The sequence below is a fragment of the Scyliorhinus torazame genome, chromosome 9, assembly GCF_047496885.1.
Source record: "Scyliorhinus torazame isolate Kashiwa2021f chromosome 9, sScyTor2.1, whole genome shotgun sequence".
In the NCBI taxonomy this organism is placed as follows: Eukaryota; Metazoa; Chordata; class Chondrichthyes; order Carcharhiniformes; family Scyliorhinidae; genus Scyliorhinus; species Scyliorhinus torazame.
In genome coordinates this window covers 204,969,032-204,990,667 of record NC_092715.1, presented here as the reverse complement: position 1 = coordinate 204,990,667, position 21,636 = coordinate 204,969,032, and the positions used below count along the sequence as shown (strand labels likewise).

General features: G+C 47.8%; 1 protein-coding gene across 5 annotated transcripts in view; it reads left to right on the top strand.

Moving 5' to 3' along the window:
* slc20a2 (solute carrier family 20 member 2) overlaps nt 1-21,636 on the top strand; it is a 109,516-nt gene that overhangs the window by 73,378 nt on the left and 14,502 nt on the right. For all 5 annotated transcript variants that reach the window (XM_072517018.1, XM_072517014.1, XM_072517016.1 and 2 more), the window contains exons 6-8: nt 10,584-10,703; nt 10,795-10,998; nt 13,496-14,090. In XM_072517018.1, coding sequence (XP_072373119.1) covers nt 10,584-10,703; nt 10,795-10,998; nt 13,496-14,090 — 919 coding nt within the window. The remainder of the gene's footprint in view (nt 1-10,583; nt 10,704-10,794; nt 10,999-13,495; nt 14,091-21,636) is intronic.

Here is a 21,636-nt window from a genome sequence, read left to right as displayed (position 1 = left end):
ATCCACATTTAACCATTGTTGGCTAACTGATAGAAACAGGAAATAGGAAGAAGTGAATTGAAGGTGACCTCCCCAAGCTTAAATCAGCAGACGGTTTTACCCTCATCAATCCTGTTGTGTTTGTAATAACTGGCTATTAAAAATAGGAACCAAAGTTTTTAAGTCTTGCTTCATTCTGGCTGTGATCCATTCTAATTCCAGGATAGCTTTGCAACTAAGCAACACTTGTCAACAGAGAAACATTGTATAAATTAATGACCTTGAGTCTATCAGAAGTAATGAGTCTGGTGTTTGAAACAAACTCCGTAACTCTTAAATTATAACTGGGAAATGATGCAAATTTAAACTGATTCAAATAAAATTAGTACCTCTTTGGATCTGTTTCTCTGTTGAATGAGGCTTCTTAAGCTTCTGTCATCTATCCACTACAAAATAGGGATATTTGTCACCAATTTGCCAAAATATATTGTAACATGCTGGGTTTTGAAAATGGGGGCCACAAAATGCCTGTGGGAGCGCAACTCCATATTAATTACCCGGCCATAAACTTTCCCCAACTGCGATATGCTACTATATGTTTTTAACCCAACAGCTGAACATTGATCAGTTTAGGTTAGTAGCACACTGTCCTTTCACTTGCTGAAGCGGAGCTGGTGAGTAATCCAGAGACTCGGACTAATGCTTTGGGGGCAAGGGTTCAAATCCCACTATGGCAGCTGGTGGCAGGATAAGTCTGGAATTTTAAAAGTTGGTCTCCATAATGGTGGCCACTAAACCATTGTTGATGCCCTTGAGGGAATGGATCCTGCCATTCTCTGACCTACATGTGACTCCTGACCCACAGCAATGTGGTTGACTCTTAACTGCCCTCTGACACATTTGGTTATATCAAACCCACTCCCTCTGATATGGGTCTAGCATGCCACTCAGTTGTATCAAACCCACTACAAAATCCTAAGCTGAATGAAATTGGGTAGACCAGCTGACATCAATTTAGGCACCAGAAAAGACAATCGCAAACTCCGACCTGTCACCCATGCAAAGTCCTCTTTGCTAACATCTGGGAAATTGTGCCAAGATTGGAAGAGCTGTCTCACAGGCGAGTCAAGCCTAATATGGCCATACACACCAAATTATTATTTTACAATTACCCAGGCATCACCATCGCTCGGTAGGTTTTCTCCCATTGGGAGGACAAACCCACCAAAGCTGATGGTGACACACTGGTATACAGTTGGGAGGGAGTTACCCTGGGAGTCTTCAATATTGGTTGCCGACCCCAAGAAGTCTCATAGCATTGCTCCAACACAGGCAAAAAAACCTTGTGCTGATTACACCTACCCCTCACTCAGTTGATGAATCAGTACTCCTCCATGTTGAACACTGAGGCAAGAATGTATTCTGTTTGGAGGATTTCATTGTCCATGACCCAGAATGACTTGATAGTGTCACTACTGACCGAAATGGCTGAGTCCTAAAAGGATATTGCTGCTAGAATGGGTCTGGCAGGTGGTGAGGAAATCAACAAGAGGGGAAAATCTACTTGACCTTGTCCTTGTCAATATACCTGTTGCAGATGCATCTGTCCATGACAGTAATAATAATCATAATTGCTTATTGTCACAAGTAGGCTTCAATGAAGTTACTGTGAAAAGCCCTTAGTCGCCACATTCCGGCGCCTGTTCGGGCAGGCCGGTACGGGAATTGAACCCGTGCTGCTGCCTGGTTCTGCATTACAAGCCAGCAGTGTAGCCCACTGTGCTAAACCAGCCCCTGTATTGATCGCATTGATGGGAATGGCCAACCTTGTGGAGACCTGAGTTCCATCTTTACATTGAGGATACCCTGCATCGTTTAGCACCACTGCCGTGCTAAATGGGTTGGGTTTCAAACCAAATTAGCAATTCCAAGCTGGGCCTCAGCAGAATTGTATTGCACCATGATCTGTAACCTGGCCTGGCATCTCCCCACTATATACAAATTGGGAGTAGACCATTTGGTCCCTTGAGCCTACTCCAACATCCAATAAGATCATGGCTGATATGGGTCTCAACGTCACATTCTACCTATCCCTGATGACCTTTCACTCTTTCATTGGTTAAGAATCTATCTATCTTTCGCCTTAAAATATTCAATGGCTGTGCCTCGATCGCTGATTTGGGAGAGAATTCCAAAGCCTCAAGGCCAGGATCAGTGCCAAACCGAACACTATGCTACGACCCCCACCCACCACTGGTGGCTGCGTGAACTAGGTCCACACTGCTCTAGATTCCAGCCAGGGGTCCCTTTGCGTGGGGGGGGGGGGGGGATGTATTGGGTCCAATGTGCTGTGGTGGGAGGGAGGGAGGGGGGGGCATTTTCTGGAGGGTGACTGACGGCGAGACACCGCTATTGGACTGTCCACTCAAGATTGCAGCCCGATAGAGGGATTTCCTGGTAATCCCTCCTGTTCCACGCTATTTAATCCGACGGGAGAACATAGCCTCCCCAATGGGGAAACCAGCCACTTCTTTTTAAACTGCCTCCGGTTAGTCGGTTCCCGAGATCTCTGGAGAGAGTGTAAAGAGCAAGACCTCTGGACACTATGGTTAAAAGGAAGAGGGGGAGGCCGGAGTGGTGTGACCGCCCGGGAGCAGGGGGAGGCAGAGGCTGGAGGGGCGTGACCGCCCGGGAGCAGGGGGAGGCTGAGGCTGGAGGGGCGTGACCGCCCGGGAGCAGGGGGAGGCAGAGGCCGGAGGGGCGTGACCGCCCGGGAGCAGGGGGAGGCCGGAGTGGCGTGACCGCCCGAGAGCAGGAGGAGGCCGAGGCCGGAGGGGCGTGACCGCCCGGGAGCAGGGGGAGGCCGAGGCTGGGGCGGCGCGATCGCCCGGGAGCAGGGGGAGGCCGAGGCTGGAGCGGCGTGATCGCCTGGGAGCAGGGGGAGGCCGAGGCCGGACCGGCGTGACCGCCCGGGAGCAGGGAGAGGCCGAGGCTGGAGTGGCGTGACCGCCCGGGAGCAGGGGGAGGCAGAGGCTGGAGCGGCGCGATGGCCCGGGAGCAGGGGGAGGCCGAGGCTGGAGGGGCGTGACTGCCCGGGAGCAGGGGGAGGCCGAGGCCGGAGCGGCGTGACCGCCCGGGAGCAGGGGAAGGCCGAGGCTGGAGTGGCGTGATCGCCCGGGAGCAGGGGGAGGCTGAGACCGGACCGGCGTGACCGCCTGGGAGCAGGGGGAGGCCGAGGCCGGAGCAGCGTGACCGCCTGGGAGCAGGGGGAGGCCGAGACAGGAGCGGTGTGATCGCCCGGGAGCAGGGGGAGGCCGAGGCTGGAGTGGCGTGATCGCCCGGGAGCAGGGGGAGGCCGAGGCTGGAGGGGCGTGACCGCCCGGGAGCAGGGGGAGGCCGAGGCTGGAGTGGCGTGACCGCCCGGGAGCAGGGGGAGACTGAGACCGGAGCGGCGTGACCGCCCGGGAGCAGGGAGAGGCAGAGGCTGGAGCGGCGTGACCGCCCGGGAGCAGGGGGAGGCTGAGACAGGAGCGGCGTGATCGCCCGGGAGCAGGGGGAGGCGAGGCCGGAGTGGTGTGATCGCCCGGGAGCAGGGGGAGGCTGAGACCGGAGCGGCGTGACCGCCTGGGAGCAGGGGGAGGCCGAGGCCGGAGTGGCATGACCGCCCGGGAGCAGGGGGAGGCCGAGGCTGGAGTGGCGTGACCGCCCGGGAGCAGGGGGAGGCTGAGACCGGAGCGGCGTGACCGCCCGGGAGCAGGGGGAGGCTGAGACCGGAGCGGCGTGACCGCCTGGGAGCAGGGGGAGGCCGAGGCCGGAGTGGCATGACCGCCCGGGAGCAGGGGGAGGCCGAGGCTGGAGTGGCGTGACCGCCCGGGAGCAGGGGGAGGCTGAGACCGGAGTGGCGTGACCGCCCGGGAGCAGGGAGAGGCTGAGACCGGAGCGGCGTGACCACCTGGGAGCAGGGGGAGGCCGAGACAGGAGCGGCGTGATCGCCCGGGAGCAGGGGGAGGCCGAGGCTGGAGTGGCGTGATCGCCCGGGAGCAGGGGGAGTCCGAGGCTGGAGGGGCGTGACCGCCCGGGAGCTGGGGGAGGCCGAGGCTGGAGTGGCGTGACCGCCCGGGAGCAGGGGGAGGCTGAGACCGGAGTGGCGTGACCGCCCGGGAGCAGGGAGAGGCTGAGACCGGAGCGGCGTGACCACCTGGGAGCAGGGGGAGGCCGAGACAGGAGCGGCGTGATCGCCCGGGAGCAGGGGGAGGCCGAGGCTGGAGTGGCGTGATCGCCCGGGAGCAGGGGGAGTCCGAGGCTGGAGGGGCGTGACCGCCCGGGAGCTGGGGGAGGCCGAGGCTGGAGTGGCGTGACCGCCCGGGAGCAGGGGGAGACTGAGACCGGAGCGGCGTGACCGCCCGGGAGCAGGGGGAGGCCGAGGCTGGAGCGGCGTGACCGCCCGGGAGCAGGGGGAGGCTGAGACAGGAGCGGCGTGATCGCCCGGGAGCAGGGGGAGGCAGAGGCCGGAGTGGTGTGATCGCCCGGGAGCAGGGGTAGGCTGAGACAGGAGGGGCGTGACCGCCCGGGAGCAGCGGGAGGCCGAGGCTGGAGTGGCGTGACCGCCCGGGAGCAGGGGGAGGCCGAGACAGGAGTGGCGTGACCGCCCGGGAGCAGGGGGAGGCTGAGACAGGAGGGGCGTGACCACTCTGGACATCTGGTCTGGCTGGAGAGAAACTTGCAATGGGAGGGGATAGATCCAATTGTGGTGGTCTACGTAGGTATTAACGACTTGAGTAGGGCTGGAAAAGATATTCTGCTGAGGAATGAGCAAGTGGGGCCTAAATTAAAACGCAGAATCTCAAGTGTCATAGTCTCTGGGTTATTACCTGAGGCACAATCAAATTGGGAGTAGTGTAAATCAGATTAGAGTTAATGTGTGACTCAGAAATTGTGCATGCAATGGGTTTTGGTTCATGGGTCATTTGGCTCCAGTACTGAGGAAGGTGGGAGCTATATTGTTGGGGTGGTCTACATCTGAACCATGCTGGAAACACTTCTGGCGAGTCATGCAACTAGAGTGGTACAGAGGGCTTATAGTGTGGTGTGGCAGTCGGAATCACGAGGGAAAACCTAGTAAAGGGAAACAATAAGAAGTGTGAGAATACTCACGAACAGAATCAAAAATAGCTTCTTCCCCGCTGTTACCAGACTCTTAAATGACCCTCTTATGGACTGACCTCTAACACTACACCCCTGTATGTTTCACCTGATGCTGGTGTTTATGTAGTTACATTGTATTTTCTTTTGTTACCTTTTCTTCCCATGTACTTATCTTTTGAGCTGCTCGCAGAAAAATACTTTTCACTGTACCTCCGTACACGTGATTATAAACAAATCCAAATCCAACAACAAACTAATTGAGCAGGACCGCAATTTTGGTAATGATTGAGTGACCGGAACGGGCAAAGCATACAATCGTAAAAGCGTACCGGCAGATAAGGCCAGAGATTGGGGAAATGTTTTAAAAATGTTTAACACCATGTAAATAGATGCAGGCAGTATTTCTAACTAAATGGATGAATTGTTCAGATAAACATGTATCTCCAGGCATGGTTGAAAGGTGACCAAGGCTGAGACCTAAATATCGCAGGGTAGTTGACATATTGGAATAAAAGAAGCTAGGAAAAAAGTGGTGGGCAGATCTGTTAATTAAAGATTGCATTACTGAGAGACTGCCTCGGATTGACAGATCAAGATGTAGAATAATTTTTATAATCTTTACCATAAGAAATGGTCAGAGGTCACTTGTGGAAGTAGTTTATAGGCCCCATAACAATTGTTACATTGTTTGGCAGCGCATTCAGGAAGTAATAAATGAAACATGTAACAAAGATACAGCACTAGTTATGGATGACTTTAATCTACATGTAGTTCGAGAATCAGATTGGCAAAAGTTGCCTGACAATTCAGTACATTAATTTCTTAGAGCAGAGTGTTCTAAAGCCAGCCAAGGAACAGGCTATCCTAGACCTGCAAATGTGCAGTAAGACCGGATTAATCAATCACCTGGTAAGGGAGCCTCTAAGTGACAGCGATCACAACATGCTAGGTCCATGACCAGTGCCTTAAACCTAAATACAGCTAACTGAAGGCTGAAGGGTTGGCTAGGATCAACTGGGAAACTAGGTTAAATGATAGGACAGTAGAGTTGAAGTGGCAGACTTTGGAGATATTTAACTTTTTTTAAATGTTTTTCTAATTCATGGGACCATTTAATGTTGCCAATCCACCTAACCTGCACATCTTTGGGTTGTGGGGGTGAAACCCATGCAGACACTGAGAATGTGCAAACTCCACACGGACAGTGACCCGGGGCCGGGCTCGAATCCTGGTCCCCAGCGCTGTGAGGCAAGGAGATATGTAATAACTGTGATTTATCCCAATGCAAAAGAAAGACTTGGAGAAGGATTCATTACCCCTGGCTAAGGATCCAATATCCCCGGCTAAAGAAGGAAGTTAAGAATTGTATCGAATGGAAATTGTACAACAGACCAATGGTCGGTTAGAGAATTGGACAGACTTTTGCAGAAGAGGCCCTTCGGCCCGTCGAGTCTGCAACGACACATGAAAGACACCTGGCCTGCCCACCTAATTCCACTTGCCAGCACTTGGCCCATAGCCTTGAATGTAGTGATGTGCCCAGTGCTCATCCAGGCACTTTTAAAGGATGTGAGGCAACCCGTCTCTAAAATCATACCAGGCATTGCATTCTACACCATCAACACCCTCTGGGTAAAAAGGTTTTTCATCAAATTCCCCCTAAACCTCCTGCCTCGCACCATGAACCGGTGTCCCCTTGTAACTGACCCTTCAACCAAGGGGAACAGCTGCTCCCTGTCCATGTAGCTCAGAATCTTGTACACCTTGGTTAGGTCACCTCTCCGTCTTCTGCTCCAGCGAAAAATGACCAAAACCTATCCAACCTCTCTTAAAGTGACTTAAATGTTCCATCCCAGGGAGCAATTGGTGAATCGCCATTGCACCTCTAGTGCAATCTCATCTTCCTATAATGTGGCAACCAGAATTTCACAAAAGTACTCTAGCTGTGGCCTCACCAATTCTATACAACTCAAACATGACTGCCCTGCTTTTGTAATCTATGCCTCGATTGATAAAGGCAAGTGTCCCATATGCCTTTTTTAGCAACCTATTAACCTGCTCTTCTACCTTCAAAGATCTATGGACAAACACTCCAAGGACCCTTTGTTTCTCAACTTCCCAGTGTCAGGCCATTCATTGAATACTTTTGTGTCTCCTTACTCCTTCCAAAGTATATCACCTCACACTTTTTTCCAAGGTTAAATTCCATCAGCCACTGTTCATTTGACCATCCCGTCACTATCTTCTTGTAACCCAAGACATTCAACCTCCCTGTTAACCACCTGGCCAATCTTTGTCATCAGCAAACCCCCCCCCCCCAACAGTCCTCTGCAGAAGATAGCAAGTAAGGATTGTTTAGCTGACAGACAGCAGGTAGTATGGATAAATAGGTATTTTTCAGATTGGCTATAACTAGTGGAGTGCTGCAGGGATCAGTGCTGAGTCCTCCACTATTTACAATCTATATCAATGTGTTGGATGCTGGGACCAAATTATTGGAAGCTAAATTTGCTGATGACACCTAGATGGGTAGAAAAGTAGTGTCAAGAAGAGTCTGCAAAGATAGTCAGTGGGCAGCTGAGTATATTACGATCCTCGACCAGACCGTAACAGTGGCTCGGATACTGTACCGAAACCCCAATATTTTAGTTTATTTTAAGACTGTGAAAGAATGATTGCATTAAAAATGTAGTGTTTTTGTATTTCTAAAACAAAATGTTATTATAAATACAATATTAGACTTTTTAACTTCGCATCCGAAAATAACCGCTTACAATTACCTCTCCACAATTTCCCATTAAACAGCAAGAAAATAAACATATAGCTCTCCATCTAAAAATTAGCAGGACATTGAGTAATACTTGGGATACAGAACAGATTCCAGCTCTGGTTCGAACCCCTTCAGATTCTGGCTGAATATCTGCTGCTTCTACAGGGTTGTTTCGGCCCCTTCCTTGTCTTCCGACAAGACTGCTCTGCTTTTTGTTTTTAAGCTCTCCTACTTGGAAAGAATTGTGGACTCTGAGTCAGGCAGATCAGAACTCTGCTCCTTTCTCCCTCTCACTCCAAAATCACTGCCTCTGAGCTCCACCCAGAAATGACCTCCTTTCCCCAAGCCCCCGGCAGCGGGATCTTCTGTCCCGACAGCATCCGGCCAATGGGGTTTCCCATTGTGGGCACCCCCACACCGTTGGGAAGTCCGCGGGCGTGAGTGCGCTGCTGGCAAAGCGGAGGAACCCGCTGACTGAGCGCACCACTGCCCAGGGGCCTCCCCAGGCAAATGGCTATGCATTAGCCTAGACCAATGAACACATTCCTGGATTTAACTTGCTGGCTGCAAAAACCACCAAGGCACTGCAAATAGAATTATTTTTAAAATAAACACAAACCCAATCTAACCCCAAGCTTTTAACCCTTAAATTGCTCACTACGTTTTTAATCCCGAGCTGTGAGTGATTGCCTTCGGCATCAAGTCAGCATTTGACCAAGTGTGGCATCAAGGAGTCCTAGCAAAATTGAAGCCAATGGGAATTGGAGAAGGAAAATTCTCCACTGGTTGGCATGATGCCTAACGCAAAAGGAAAATAGTTGTGGATGGTTAAGGCCAACAATAAAAGCTCCAGGACATCGCTGAAGGAGTTCCTCAAGGTAGTGTCCTCGGGCCATCCATCCTCAGTTGCCTCTTCAATGACCTCCCTCCATCATTCACTGATGATTGCATGATGTTCAGCACCATTTGTGACCCTTCAGATACTGAAGAGACTGTCTCTGTGCAACAAGTCCTAGGCAACATTTGGACTTTGGCTGATAAATGGCAAACCGCATTTATGCCACACTGGCTACCTCCAAGAGAGAATCTGACCATCTCACCGTGGCATTCAGTGGCACTACTATTGCTGAATCCTCACCCTGGAGGGGGTTACCATTGACCAGAAACTGAACTGGACTAGCCATATAAATACTGTGACCACAAGAACGGGTCAGAAGCTAGAAATCCTGTGGCTGGTACCTCATCCCCCTGATTCCCTAAAGCCTGCCCACTATCTACCATGCACAAGTCAGGAGTGTGATGGAATACTCTCCATTGGCCTGGTGGATGAGTGCAGGCCCAAGCAGGTCACTTGATCACCTTATCTGCCACCGTAAAACTTTCATTACCTCCACCATTGACACAGTGGTAGCAGTGAGTCCCATATACAAGATGCATTGCAGCAAATCGCCAAGCTTCCTTTGACACCACCTTCCAATTTTTTTTCCTCTCTCTGCTCTCTTGATAAATAGTCACTACATTGCTTGAATCTGTTTTTGCAATTTAAAAGATGAAGAAAGTTCTTGAGAACTGGAACACTCTTGGCACCAAAAGGCTGTGGAAATACTTAAAAGACTGAGATCTTATTAGATTTTTGTTTTGTTGTTATGGATGTAGGTTTAAAGGTGGGTAAATGGAGCTGAGATGCAGATCAGCCCTAATTTTAATAGAATAGGCTGGACGTTCTCAATGGCCTACTCCTGTTCCTATGAGCTAGAGTGCAATTTGTGTTTAGGAGCAGGAGGCAATTCAGCCCTTCGAGCCTGCTCTGCCATTCAATCAGATCATAGCTGATCTCTTCCTGGTCTCAATCCACCTCCCTGCCTGTTCCCCATATCCCTTTTAACAGGTTTTGTTATCAGAGATATATCTATCTCCTCCTTCAAACTATTTAATGACTCCGACTCCACCGCACTATGGCACAGCGAATTCCACAAATTCACCACCCTCTGCGAGAAATAGTTCCGCCTCATCTCAAGCTTTAAATCTACCGCCTCTCACTCTATCTGTGACCTCTTGTTCTAGATTGCCCCACAAGGGGGAACATTTGGTCTACGTTTACTTTATCAATCTCTCTTAATATTTTATAGACCTCGATCAGATCCCCCTCACTCTTATATTCCAGCAAGTATAAACCCAAATTGTTTAATCTCTCCTCGTATTCTAAATTCTCCCTCCGTATCCCCGAAGAGGCGCCAGAATGTGGCGACGAGGGGCTTTTCACAGTAACTTAATTGCAGTGTTAATGTAAGCCGACTTGTGACAAAGATTATTATTCATCCTCTGAATCAATCTGGTGAATCTCCTGAGTTGCCTCCAATGCCACCACATCCTTCCTCAAATAAGGAGACCAAAACTGGACACAGTACTCCAGATGTGGTCTCACCAACACCCTATACAATTGCAGCAACACTTCTCTACTTTTATACAGTCCTTTTGCAATAAATGCTAAAATTCCATTTGCCTTTTTAATTACATGCTGTACCTGCATACCAACTTTCTGTGATTAATGAACAAAGACACCTAGATCCCTCTGCCCAGATGCATTTTGAATCTGCTTTCCATTTAGATAGGGGTTTTAAGTGTTTTAAAGTTAAATTACTGTGACTCAATGAATTTGCTAATCGGGTTGCATTCTTTCCTCTTGTAGTGCTAGGATTGGATACTCTTCCCATATGGGCAACTGCACTGATCTCCCTTGGTGGAGCACTGGTATGTGCAGTCATTGTGTGGCTGTTGGTGTGTCCTTGGATGAAGAGGAAAATAGAAAGTAAGTCTCCACCAGCAAGTAAACTACAAGAGTTGTCGGTATTGGAAACTTCACCCTGGCCCAAGTTGGAACTGACCCATCTATCTTGCAGGTAAACTGAAGAAAAGTGTGCTGTGCAGGATATCGGATGAAAGCCTTGATAAAAGCCAAGATGAGGAAACACCAGTGTTTAAGGAGCTGCCAGGTGCAAAGGTGTCAGACGATTCTGTGCAGCCTCTCACTTTTGAAGCCTCTGAGGAAACTGGTGGAGTCCCGGACAACCACGTTGTTGCTGGATTCACCGGAGTTTCAAATGGTGAGTCACGTGTCACTGGCATGCTCTGCTCCTTCAGCCAACTGACGGTAACCTGACCGTCTCCCAATAGAGGCAATTTGCATTTAATGTACTATTTTTGACACTGCTGGTCTGAACAGCTTATTTCGGTGGTGATAATGACTGGCCCAGAGTGCATTTACACCAAGGTGATTATGACATGGCCCATAGTGCATTTACACCATGGTGATTTGAAATTATGACCTTGATGTGCTTCGTTTCTATTTTTTTTGCACGCAAGACTTTGATGTTCGTTCTTCCCCTTATGCATAAGCTCAAAATTGAACTGTTGCAATGGAAAAAATATTTTCAAGACTTTGCTCCTCCCCACTTAAATTACTGGTTCTCTCTGACCTCTTCTCTTTTTCCCCCCCCCCCCCCCCGTCCCATCATTTTATTTATTTATTTTTTGCTGCCTCCACAATCTGCCATTGACGTTTTTGTCTTGGTCTTATATTCTGGAGGTCCTTCCATAAACTATTCCTCTCCACTTACCCTTCATCCTCCTTTTTAAGAGCCTCCTTAAAACCAAGCTTTGGCAACTCTCTCCTCCCCTGTCTCCCTTTTTTTGCTTGCCGTCCATTTTCCTCTCATCACTGATGCTTTTCTATTCATAAACCATCAAAGATTTCAATTTGCAGCATCAAAAACCTCCCATATGCTCTGATGCAAAAGGAAATGTGCATCTGAAGTCGTAATGTGTCGGGCAGGAGAAATGCCTTTCTCTTTTTGTTACTCATGCACTTTGTAGGAGGTCAGAATCTTGTGTACGTTTGAATAATCTGGCATGCATCTTAGAAACTTAAGATGTGCAAAACCCAATTCCTGATTTGCCCACATTGAATTGGTTTTGGAGGGGTGGGGCGGGGGAGGAAATTGACAGTTCAGTCCTGAGGTCAGAGTCTTCCGGCAGAGTGAGCACCATTTTGTACAGGAGTCGCAATCTAGCTGGGTGGGGGTTTATCATTCCCAGATTTCCTGACTGCTGCACAAGAGTCTATCCAAAGATATGATTTTAAAATAGAATTGCGGCATATTAAAACTATGGACCAAACACCATATGTTTTTGTTGTGTATAAATACTCTCTCCAGTCGCTGTCCACCAGCCAAAGTAGCTGTGGAGGAAACCACAGCGTGGGAAGGTGGAACTAGCCAGGCTGGTAGTGACTAATTTTATTTCCTTCTGGGTTAAAAACAAGGTGGTTTCATGAGCTTGTCTGGTTGGTTGAAATCTGACTGACAAAACGTGGAGCAGCAGCTGCTTTTGGTTCATTTCCCCCCCCCCCCCCCCCCCCCCCAGTGCACAGTTCGATGCCAGGCGTACCTGCACATAAACAGTGCTGAAAAGCAGCCTGCTGTTCCCTTCCTCCTCTGTCACGCTGTAAATTTAATGATTGCATGTGGAATTAATCCTCCTTATCTGAATAGAAACCCTCTTGAGAACCTTCCAGCCAATTTGATATTTGGGGGCAGTTTTAAGTCTTGATATAATAGATGCAACTGTGTACCAGTTATTTATTTATCCTTTGATCACCACTCTTCGGCTTACCGGCCAAACCTAATCTAATCCCCGTCCTGCTCACTTTCCATACCCTTTGATGTTGCTATCAAGAAACTACCGAATGTCCTTTAATTTTTTTTTAATGACTTTTTTTAAATTTAGAGTGCCCAATTCATTGTTTCCAATTCAGGGCCAATTTACTGTGACCAATCCATCTACCTGCACATCTTTGGGGTTGTGGGGGCGAAACCCACGCAAACACTGGGAGAATGTGCAAATTCCACAGTGACCCAGAGCTGGGATCGAACCCGGGTCCTCGATGCCGTGAGGCAGCAGTGCTAACCACTGCGCCACCGTGCCTCCCTCTAATTTCCTTTTATGAACAGTTTTGGACTCTCTGCTTCAACAACAGTCTGTCAGGAATTCTACATTTGAACTGCCCTCCATGCAATTGGTTATTTTTCACACCCTACTGGGATGTATCTTAAATATAAGCCCCCTCACCAAAACATTCTTACTGTTTACCACATTGGATCCTTCAATGACTTTGGATCATCCTTTCAACTTCACTGCTCCTGTCTGGGATTAGAAGCTGCAGCTTCTAAACTGAGTGTTAGCAAAGCATCCTGATTCAACAATTTGGCCTCTTAACAATGTGCAATGTTAATTTGGTTGGACTGGGATCCACTGACTTGAAACAGACTGGAGATCAAAACTGGCTACCTGCCTGCTGTCGACAGCTTTTCCTTCCATTCTCGAGGGTGTGGTTGTCACTGGCAAATTTCATTTATTGTCCTTTTCTGGTTGTCCTGAGAAAGTGGTCTTGAACCTTGGCAGTTGTGTATGTGTGCAGTTGTGTATCACTGGGGGAAAGATGATACAATTTGCGACATTGTTGATTTGTGTTTTTATGGGGGGGGGGGTGAATAAGATCTTATTTCAAAATAAAAGCCTGAACTCTCCTGATTATTTCTACAGGTAGAGCTGCATCTCTCACAAATGGCAGCCTGAAATCTCCATTTTCAAATGGTGTGTTTAATTTCGAAGGACACACTAGGAGTGACGGCCATGTGTACCACACAGTCCACAAAGACTCCGGCCTGTACAAAGATCTCTTGCACCGAATGCACTTAGACAAGGCCACTGATGATCGGACGCAGCCTGAGAATTCCTACAGACTTCTGCGTCGCAACAACAGCTATACGTGTTATACTGCTGCCATCTGTGGCCTGCCTGTCCAGCCTGCCTTCAAGTCTTCGGACTTTGTGGGGACGGAGGACAGTGAGAAGCTGGTGGGTGAAATGGCCTCCTACTCCAAGAAGCGGCTGCGCTACGACAGCTACTCTAGCTACTGCAATGCGGTGGCCGAGGCAGAGATCGAGGCGGAGGAAGGAGGAGTGGAGTTGAAGCTAGCCAGTGAGCTGGGCGACCCCCTGCCACCACCACCACCAGAAAATGCCATTGATGAAGACAAAGAGGAAGAGGAGAAGCCCCAGGTCCATCTGCTTTTTCACTTCTTGCAGATCCTCACCGCTTGCTTTGGATCATTCGCACATGGTGGGAATGATGTTAGGTAAGCTCTCATTTGAAATGGTGGCTCTGAATCATTTCCGCTGAATTGTATGGTCAAAGCACCGGCACATAAGGTAACACCTTATCTTGCATATCACCTGTAACTCCGTCAGTAGCACTCTCGCCTCCTGAGTCAGAAGGTCACTGATTAAGGGTGCCTCCGGAGACTCGAGCATGTAATCACACTTCAGTGCAGTATTGAGGGAGAGCAGGTGTAAAATTGTATCCACTTTTTGTTTGAAACTTGCCAAACATTCCTTAATTGGTGCCTGACCGTGGATTACTGACGCAGTTGTATCCAGCCTCACAATGTGCCTTTAAGGCAGGCCATTTCGTGCACACCTTCATTTTAAGCAAGAAGGTTACCCCAGTGTCATCAAACACAAGTAGCCCATTAAAGGAGCAAAAGCAACAGAGTCAAATTGTTAAGAGCACCACAAACTTGTCAGATGCAATAACATTATCCCAGTTCACCATGTGCTTCCATGTCTGCGGCACCCACTGGGTGTGCAAGGCTTCAGGTATAACAAACTAATTCTCCAGGCGCACCCAAGTGTTGTTCTGTACAATACATGAGGTTGTCAGTAAACAAGTGTCCTATTAACCCATTTTGTTTTGTAATTCTTTTTTTCTGATTTTTATGTTATTGTACATTTCGTCCAAAGTTAACTTTCCAAGATGCACCTGGAAAAGAGCCAGGGGAGTGAACCATATATGTTTGTGCGTTCCTTTGCTGAACCCAAACTTTGGCCCATGGACTGGCCGTGCAGGTTGAGTTAAACTGAGCAGATTTAAAGGACCACAAACTTTCTGGCTGCAAGTGCATTTTGATTTAATAAGTAATCTTTGGGTAAAATCAAGTGCCAAGCCACGTAAAATGTCAAAGGTTTACTGAGGATTGAAGAAGCAGTAACGGCCAGTTGTGAAACCTCCAGCAATTTGCTGAACAAAATGGTGGCTTACAAATTCTTTATCTTGGTTTGGCTTAAAAGTGAAAAGCTTCATAAATCTACCGTATGTTGGTGTTTCTGCACCACTAGCCCCTCTCTCTCTCTCTCCCTCTCCTCCCTCTCCTCCCTCTCCTCCCTCTCCTCCCTCTCCTCCCTCTCCTCCCTCTCCTCCCTCTCCTCCCTCTCCTCCCTCTCCTCCCTCTCCTCCCTCTCCTCCCTCTCCTCCCTCTCCTCCCTCTCCTCCCTCTCCTCCCTCTCCTCCCTCTCCTCCCTCTCCTCCCTCTCCTCCCTCTCCTCCCTCTCCTCCCTCTCCTCCCTCTCCTCCCTCTCCTCCCTCTCTCCCCCTCTTCCTCTCTTCCTCTCTTCCTCTCTTCCTCTCTTCCTCTCTTCCTCTCTCCCTCTCTTCCTCTCTCCCTCTCTCCCTCTCTCCCTCTCTTCCTCTCTTCCTCTCCCTCTCCCTCTCCCTCTCATCCTCTCTTCTTCTCCCACATTAATACTTCAGAAAATGTGTTTTAAAAGTGTAGTCTGCATTATAATTTAGGAAAAGGATTTCTACACTGTGATATACCACAGAGACCAACGAGGTAAATGACCAGATCTTCTGTGTCGGTGGCAGATGCATGTTGGCCAGGATGCCTTTTAAATGGATCTTTGGGATTTTTAACGTTGTCTGAGAGGGTAGCCAAAAGATGGCACCTCTGACAGTGCAGCGCTCCTTCAGTATTACATTTCAATATTGTGGACCAGTGTTGCATGAATTGTTGTATTTCCTAATATTCAGGTGGCTTAGCAGATATCTTAATGAGAGGTGCATGCCGATCCTCTGGATTATGTACATGTATGGAGTGTCCATAAATATAACCGATTGCTGCAGCAATACATTCTAGAACAGCTCGACACCACGGTATAATAGAGGCTTGACTGCAGGTAACCTGGTATGGGGAGAAAAAGCCTGAAGAGAAAGAGTATAAAAAATATCTGATGCAAATTGGAAATACTAATTATGGATTTATTGGACTTTTCAGTTCCCGTTATTCATAAACGAGAGTTCTTCCTCAAGGTCATTGAGGGCCACTGACTATTTAAAAATAGTCCGAACATGTGTGTCCCTGGCAGAGTTTGATGCTATCATTCGACACACTTCCTCCATAAATGTTTAATCTGCTTCGTCTGAATGGGCAGACGTGCGCAGTTATCTTGTAGGATTGTGGAATTGCAGAAACCTCCGGCCACACGCTCATTTGTCGGTACCTAGTAAATACCCTAGAGTTTTCACTTTTGAGTTAGGAACTCAGCAGTCTCGTGGGTAGTGCTAATATAAGATAGTTTTGGTTGTAAGTCTGTTGTACAGAAACGGGCCATTTGGTTCAACTGGTTAATGTCAATATTTGTACCCCATGCAAAGATGGGTGGCACTGTAGCACAGTGGGTAGCACTGTTGCTTCACAGCGCCAGGGTCCCAGGTTCGATTCTCGGCTTGAGTCACTGTCTTGTGTGGAGTCTGCACTTTCTCCCCGTGTCTGCGTGGGTTTCCTCTGGGTGCTCCCATTTCCTCCCACAAGTCCTGAAAACGTACTATTAGGTAATTTGGACATTCTAAATTCTCCCTCCATGTACCCGAACAAGTGCCAGAATGCGGCGGCTAGGGGCTTTTCACAGTAGCTTAATTGCAGTGTTAGTGTAACCCTACTTGTGATAATAAATATTTTATTATTAATGTACCTGCTTTCCCATCATTTTTCCCACACTGAGCCCATGTTTCTGTGTTCTCTTCTTTCTACACTTGCTGCAGTGTTTCAATAAACTTTTTCTAATTTAAAGACGAGAACGGCACATAATAATCTTTGCCATTTGATTCAAACAAGAGGGTGGACTCTGCCTGCTCTGAATCCTTTGTTGCTGACTTTCTGAATTGGGAGGCTTGTAGTTGTAAAATTATTTAATTTACTTTAGTTGTAAAGCTGTGTGTAGACATGCTCAGAAACCTGATCGGAAGGTGAAATTCGATCTGCAACCAGTTGAGTAAATACAGCAAGGCCATGACTACTTATACACCACTGTAGCATTTCCCCGCAGTACATGAGTGTAGCTTTGAGACAAATGCACAGCTCGTTAGTCAGCATCTGTTAATGTTCGGGGTTTACGGCTTTTTGTTCGAACTGAAGCCTGAGCTGAGCATACCTTTACCGTCACTTGTCTATGCTCTGAACACCCAAGATGGAGCACGACTGCTTTGCACTCAACCCATTCTGCTTTTAATACTTCTCACTGTGTTATACATAAATTAATTCTTGCACACAATGTAATTCTCACGGTGGGTGGATGGAGAGGTGGCATTTTGCTCTGAGTCAGTCACCTGAAATGGGGAATTTGAGGGGAATAGAAAGGGGAAAGAAATAACAGCTAACCGGTCAGAATGATTGCAACCTACTCAATAGAACATTATCAAATGATACAAAAGATGTCGTCACGGCACAGTGGTTAGCACTGCTGCCTCACAGTGCCAGGGAGCACTTTCTCCCCGTTGTTTGTGTGGGTCTCCTCCGGGTGCTCCAGCTTCCTCCCACAGTCCAAAGGGATGCAGGTTAGGTGGGGTTATGGGTATAGTGCAGGCAAGTTGGCTAGGTAAGGTGCTCTTTCGAAGGGTCGGTGCAAAGTTGATGGGCCGACTGGCCTCCTGCACTGTAGGAAATGGTTCTAGCATTTCATTGCCTCCTGAGTGAGGCAATAGAAGGGCCCTCAATCAGTGGTAGTACTCTCGCCTATAGGTTTGTGGGTTTGAAGCCTCGCTGAAGAGACCCGAGTGCATACGTTCTTGCTGATAAAACAAAATACTGCTGGAAATATGAAATAGAAACAGAAAATGCTGGATAAGCTCAGCAGTTCTGGCAGCATCTGTGAAGAGAAATGGAGTCGAAACTGTTTCGACTCTGTCCGACTCTTTTTCAACTGGTGCCTCAGCTGCTGCACTGTTGGCAGCACTGGTGATCGGGTGAGGATAGGACTTGAATCCACAACCTTCTGCCTCAGAAACTCCGGTCACGTTTGCAGTTCCCTGCAAGGTAAGTGGAAGCACTTGTAGCCTCTTAAAACCTGTCCCTTGACTGTGGTGACTGAACTAAATCTGCTGCTGCACTTCTAGGAAAGACAGGATGTGAGAAGTGCTGTGGTTAAATTTAAAAGTGACCATAGTCCATTTGGAGTATCTGTTGTCAACTCGTAATATAGTTCCTTTTGCTGGTGTAATGTGACAGCTATGAAGTGTGTGTAATATAAGGTGTCTACTTCTGTCACTGTGACACTTTCTTTCTCTCGTTTGTTCACTCTCGCTCACACGTGCTCTCTCTCCCCCAATTCCCCACCTACTCCCAGTTGCATTAGAACCCCTTCCCAGCTGGATGTTTGAAAAATAAATCCCACAATGTTATTTGAAGAAGGGAAGCTCTCACCAACTTCATACAAAGAACGATAGCACAGAAACAGGCCCTTTGGCCCTCCAAGCCTGCGCCGATCACGTATCCTATCTCGACCAACCGCCTGTATCCTTCTATACCCCATCTGTTCATGTGTCAATCCAGATAAGTCTTAAAGGTCGCTAACGTATCTGCCTCAACCACCTCACTTGGCAGTGCATTCCAGGCCACCACCACCGTCTGTATTTAAAAAAAAAAAAAAACTTCTCCCGCACATCTCCACTGAACCTATCCCCTCTCAGCTTGAACTTGTGTCCCCTTGTAATTGTCATTTCCGCCCTGGGAAAAAGCCTCCAGCTGTTCACCCTAATAATTTTATAAACTTCTTTCAGGTCGCCCCTCAGCCTCCTCTCTAGGGAGAACAATCCCAGTTTATTCAATCTCTTCTCATAGCATAGTTGCCCTCATGGGCAACATTTATCCCTGAACCCGCATCACTTAACAATCAATTGACTGGCTGATTATTTGCTGTTTGTGGGATCTACTATTAGGGAAAGGGACAGCCAGTTTTACTATGTTATAACGGTGAGTGCACTTCCAAATATACTTCATTGGCTGCAGAGTGTTTTGGAACGTCCAGAGGTTGTGAAAGCCCCTATCTAAATACGAGTTCGCTCTAAATACGAGCAAGCATAGTTTCCCACTGCATGTGCTGGCACCTTGGCAACTGTAAAAGGCAGCATGGCACATGAACCTGTAGCTGTACACATGACACTTCTGTCGTTGTCACCTTTATGGAGAGTCAACATTCTGCTCTCTGGCCTGAGCTCTCTTTCTTTCTTTTCTTTCCTCCCTCCCTCCCCCAAGCTATTTACCATCAGAGTGAAATCGGAGCTGCCATCTGGCTTTCTCGTCCAAAAGTAGTCCGCTCTTCATCCCAAGTTGCTTTATTCCAATGGCCTGGCATATTATATTGCATTGTGATTATGTTACTGGACTAGTAATCAGGGGAATGGGAATGCCAGTTTGAGAATTGGAATTCCATTTGTTTTAACATATTTTTGTTTTTTAAACGTGGTCAGAAAAAGCTGGTTTTCGTCATTTTTTTTTTTTTTTTTTTTCCAGTAATCCGTTTGGATTTTTTGAATAATGTCCGTTGCGGAAGGAAACCTGCCCTCCTTGGACTGTCTGACATATTTTGTGATTCTGGTCCAAACCAAAGTGGTTGACTCTGTGGCCTGGCAAGTTGCTAGGGCAATGAGGGGTGGGCAGCAAACGGCAGCCTTGCCAGCGATGCCCACACCCCAAGAGTAAGTGAATTAAAAATTAATTGCAGAATTCGCACTTTGCTGTTTGTTATTGGCTATAATAGGGGGCGGGAGAGCAGCACAGTGGTTAGCACTGCTGCTTCAGAGCGCTAAGGACCCAGGTTCAATTCCGACCTTGGATGACTGTGGAGTTTGCATTTGCTCCTCGGGTTTACGTGGGATTCCTCCGGGTGCTCCATTTCCTCCCACGGTTCACAAAGTTGTACGAGTTAGATGGCCGTAGTGTCCAGAGATGTGCAGGTTGGGTGGGGCGTGGGGTCTGGGTGGAGAGGGATGGTGCAGACCCCATGGGCCGAATGGCCTCTACACTGTCGTGATTCTATAACTGATTCCTTTTTAAATAACTAAATTATGCGCGATAGACCTGATCACTTAACCACTATTATTGTTTCAAATGTCCAGGTTGTAGCAGGAGTTTAAAGTGGAGTTCAATCATTGGTGGTAGATTTTTACCATTATAGAATGGTTCTGACTATCTATCCCCATGAAGACCAGCTCATCTCTCTTCCATCCTTTTCCAGAAAATGTATTTTATACAGGTGTTTAATGTTTGAGAGAGAAAGACTGGGCTCATTAGTTTTGTATTCTTGTCCTACAGGAGATTTGACAAATATAACTGATGGTAGCACCTCCTTCCTTCCTCCCTCCGTGGAACTGGAGATGGTGTTGCTGTTGCAATGCTTGAATTTCCGTGAGTCTGTTTTTGATGACCATGTCCTGGATTTGGTTCCGGCTGAGAGAAGAGTCCACCAGGTTATTAACTAAAAAAGAAAAAAAAAACTGTCTCCCCATTACCTGATGTCAGGATCTCTTTCAATTCTTCCATACATGGAAGTAATGTTGATGTGTACATGAGTGCCCCGTTATTGCAACCCATTGAGCTCTTGCCATGTGGGTATGTGGTGGTGTGCTGGGTTCAATGCCTACAACCACTCCCCCGTAACTATCTTCTCACTGGACCCGATTTGAGAGTTCCTGGGCAGGCAACTGAAAGGGTAAATCCACCTTGATGTACTGGTGATGGTGCAGGTAAAGGACCACATCCCACCGTGCTTTATAGAGTTATCAGGCTGGGAAAACCAGCTATTTAATAAAAAGCAAGGTGGGATTGGGGAGTTTGAATGTAGAAGGGAGGGATTGTGTCAGGAATGTAATTTGTTAAGCCACAGTGCAAACCAGATCATTCAAGTCTGTGCTGTGGTACACAAGTTATTTTGGAATGTAGTTGCGTAGGGTTTGCCGATCAGTGCTGCTGACCTCTTCAGGAGGTCTGAGTGTGCCTGGCAGCTGCACTAAGCCATTCTGTTGATGGTGTACAAGCTCGTTGGTAACAGTGAAGCTCGGGCTCCACTGACATGTTCAGTAACTACTGTACATCATGGTGCCTGCAACAATCCCAGTTCAGTTTAAAAATAACTTGTACCACGGCACTGACTTGAGTGATCTGGTTTTGCACTGTGGCGTAACAAATTACCAAAAACTCCTCGTTCTTGCTGGCCAGGCTCACCATTCAGTCAATCTAAAATAATAACACTGTCTACCTCGGGAAATGTGGATTTCAAACTTTAAAATGTTGCACATCTCCAAGGTGCACATTTTAATGCACTAAAGTGGTTCCTACACTGACAGATTGTAAAACCTGATTGGAATCTAGCCATATTTTTAGTCAGTAGAGATGTGTTTTGCCACATGTGTGTTTAGAGAGTCCAAAGATTTTACAGTGTGAAAAGAGGCCTTTCAGCCCATGTCCATGCCAGACATTGACCACCGCTCTAGCCATGGCTTTGTATGCTATGGCATTTCAAGTGCTCATCTAAATATTTCTTAAATTTTGTGTTCCCACCTCTGCCACACTT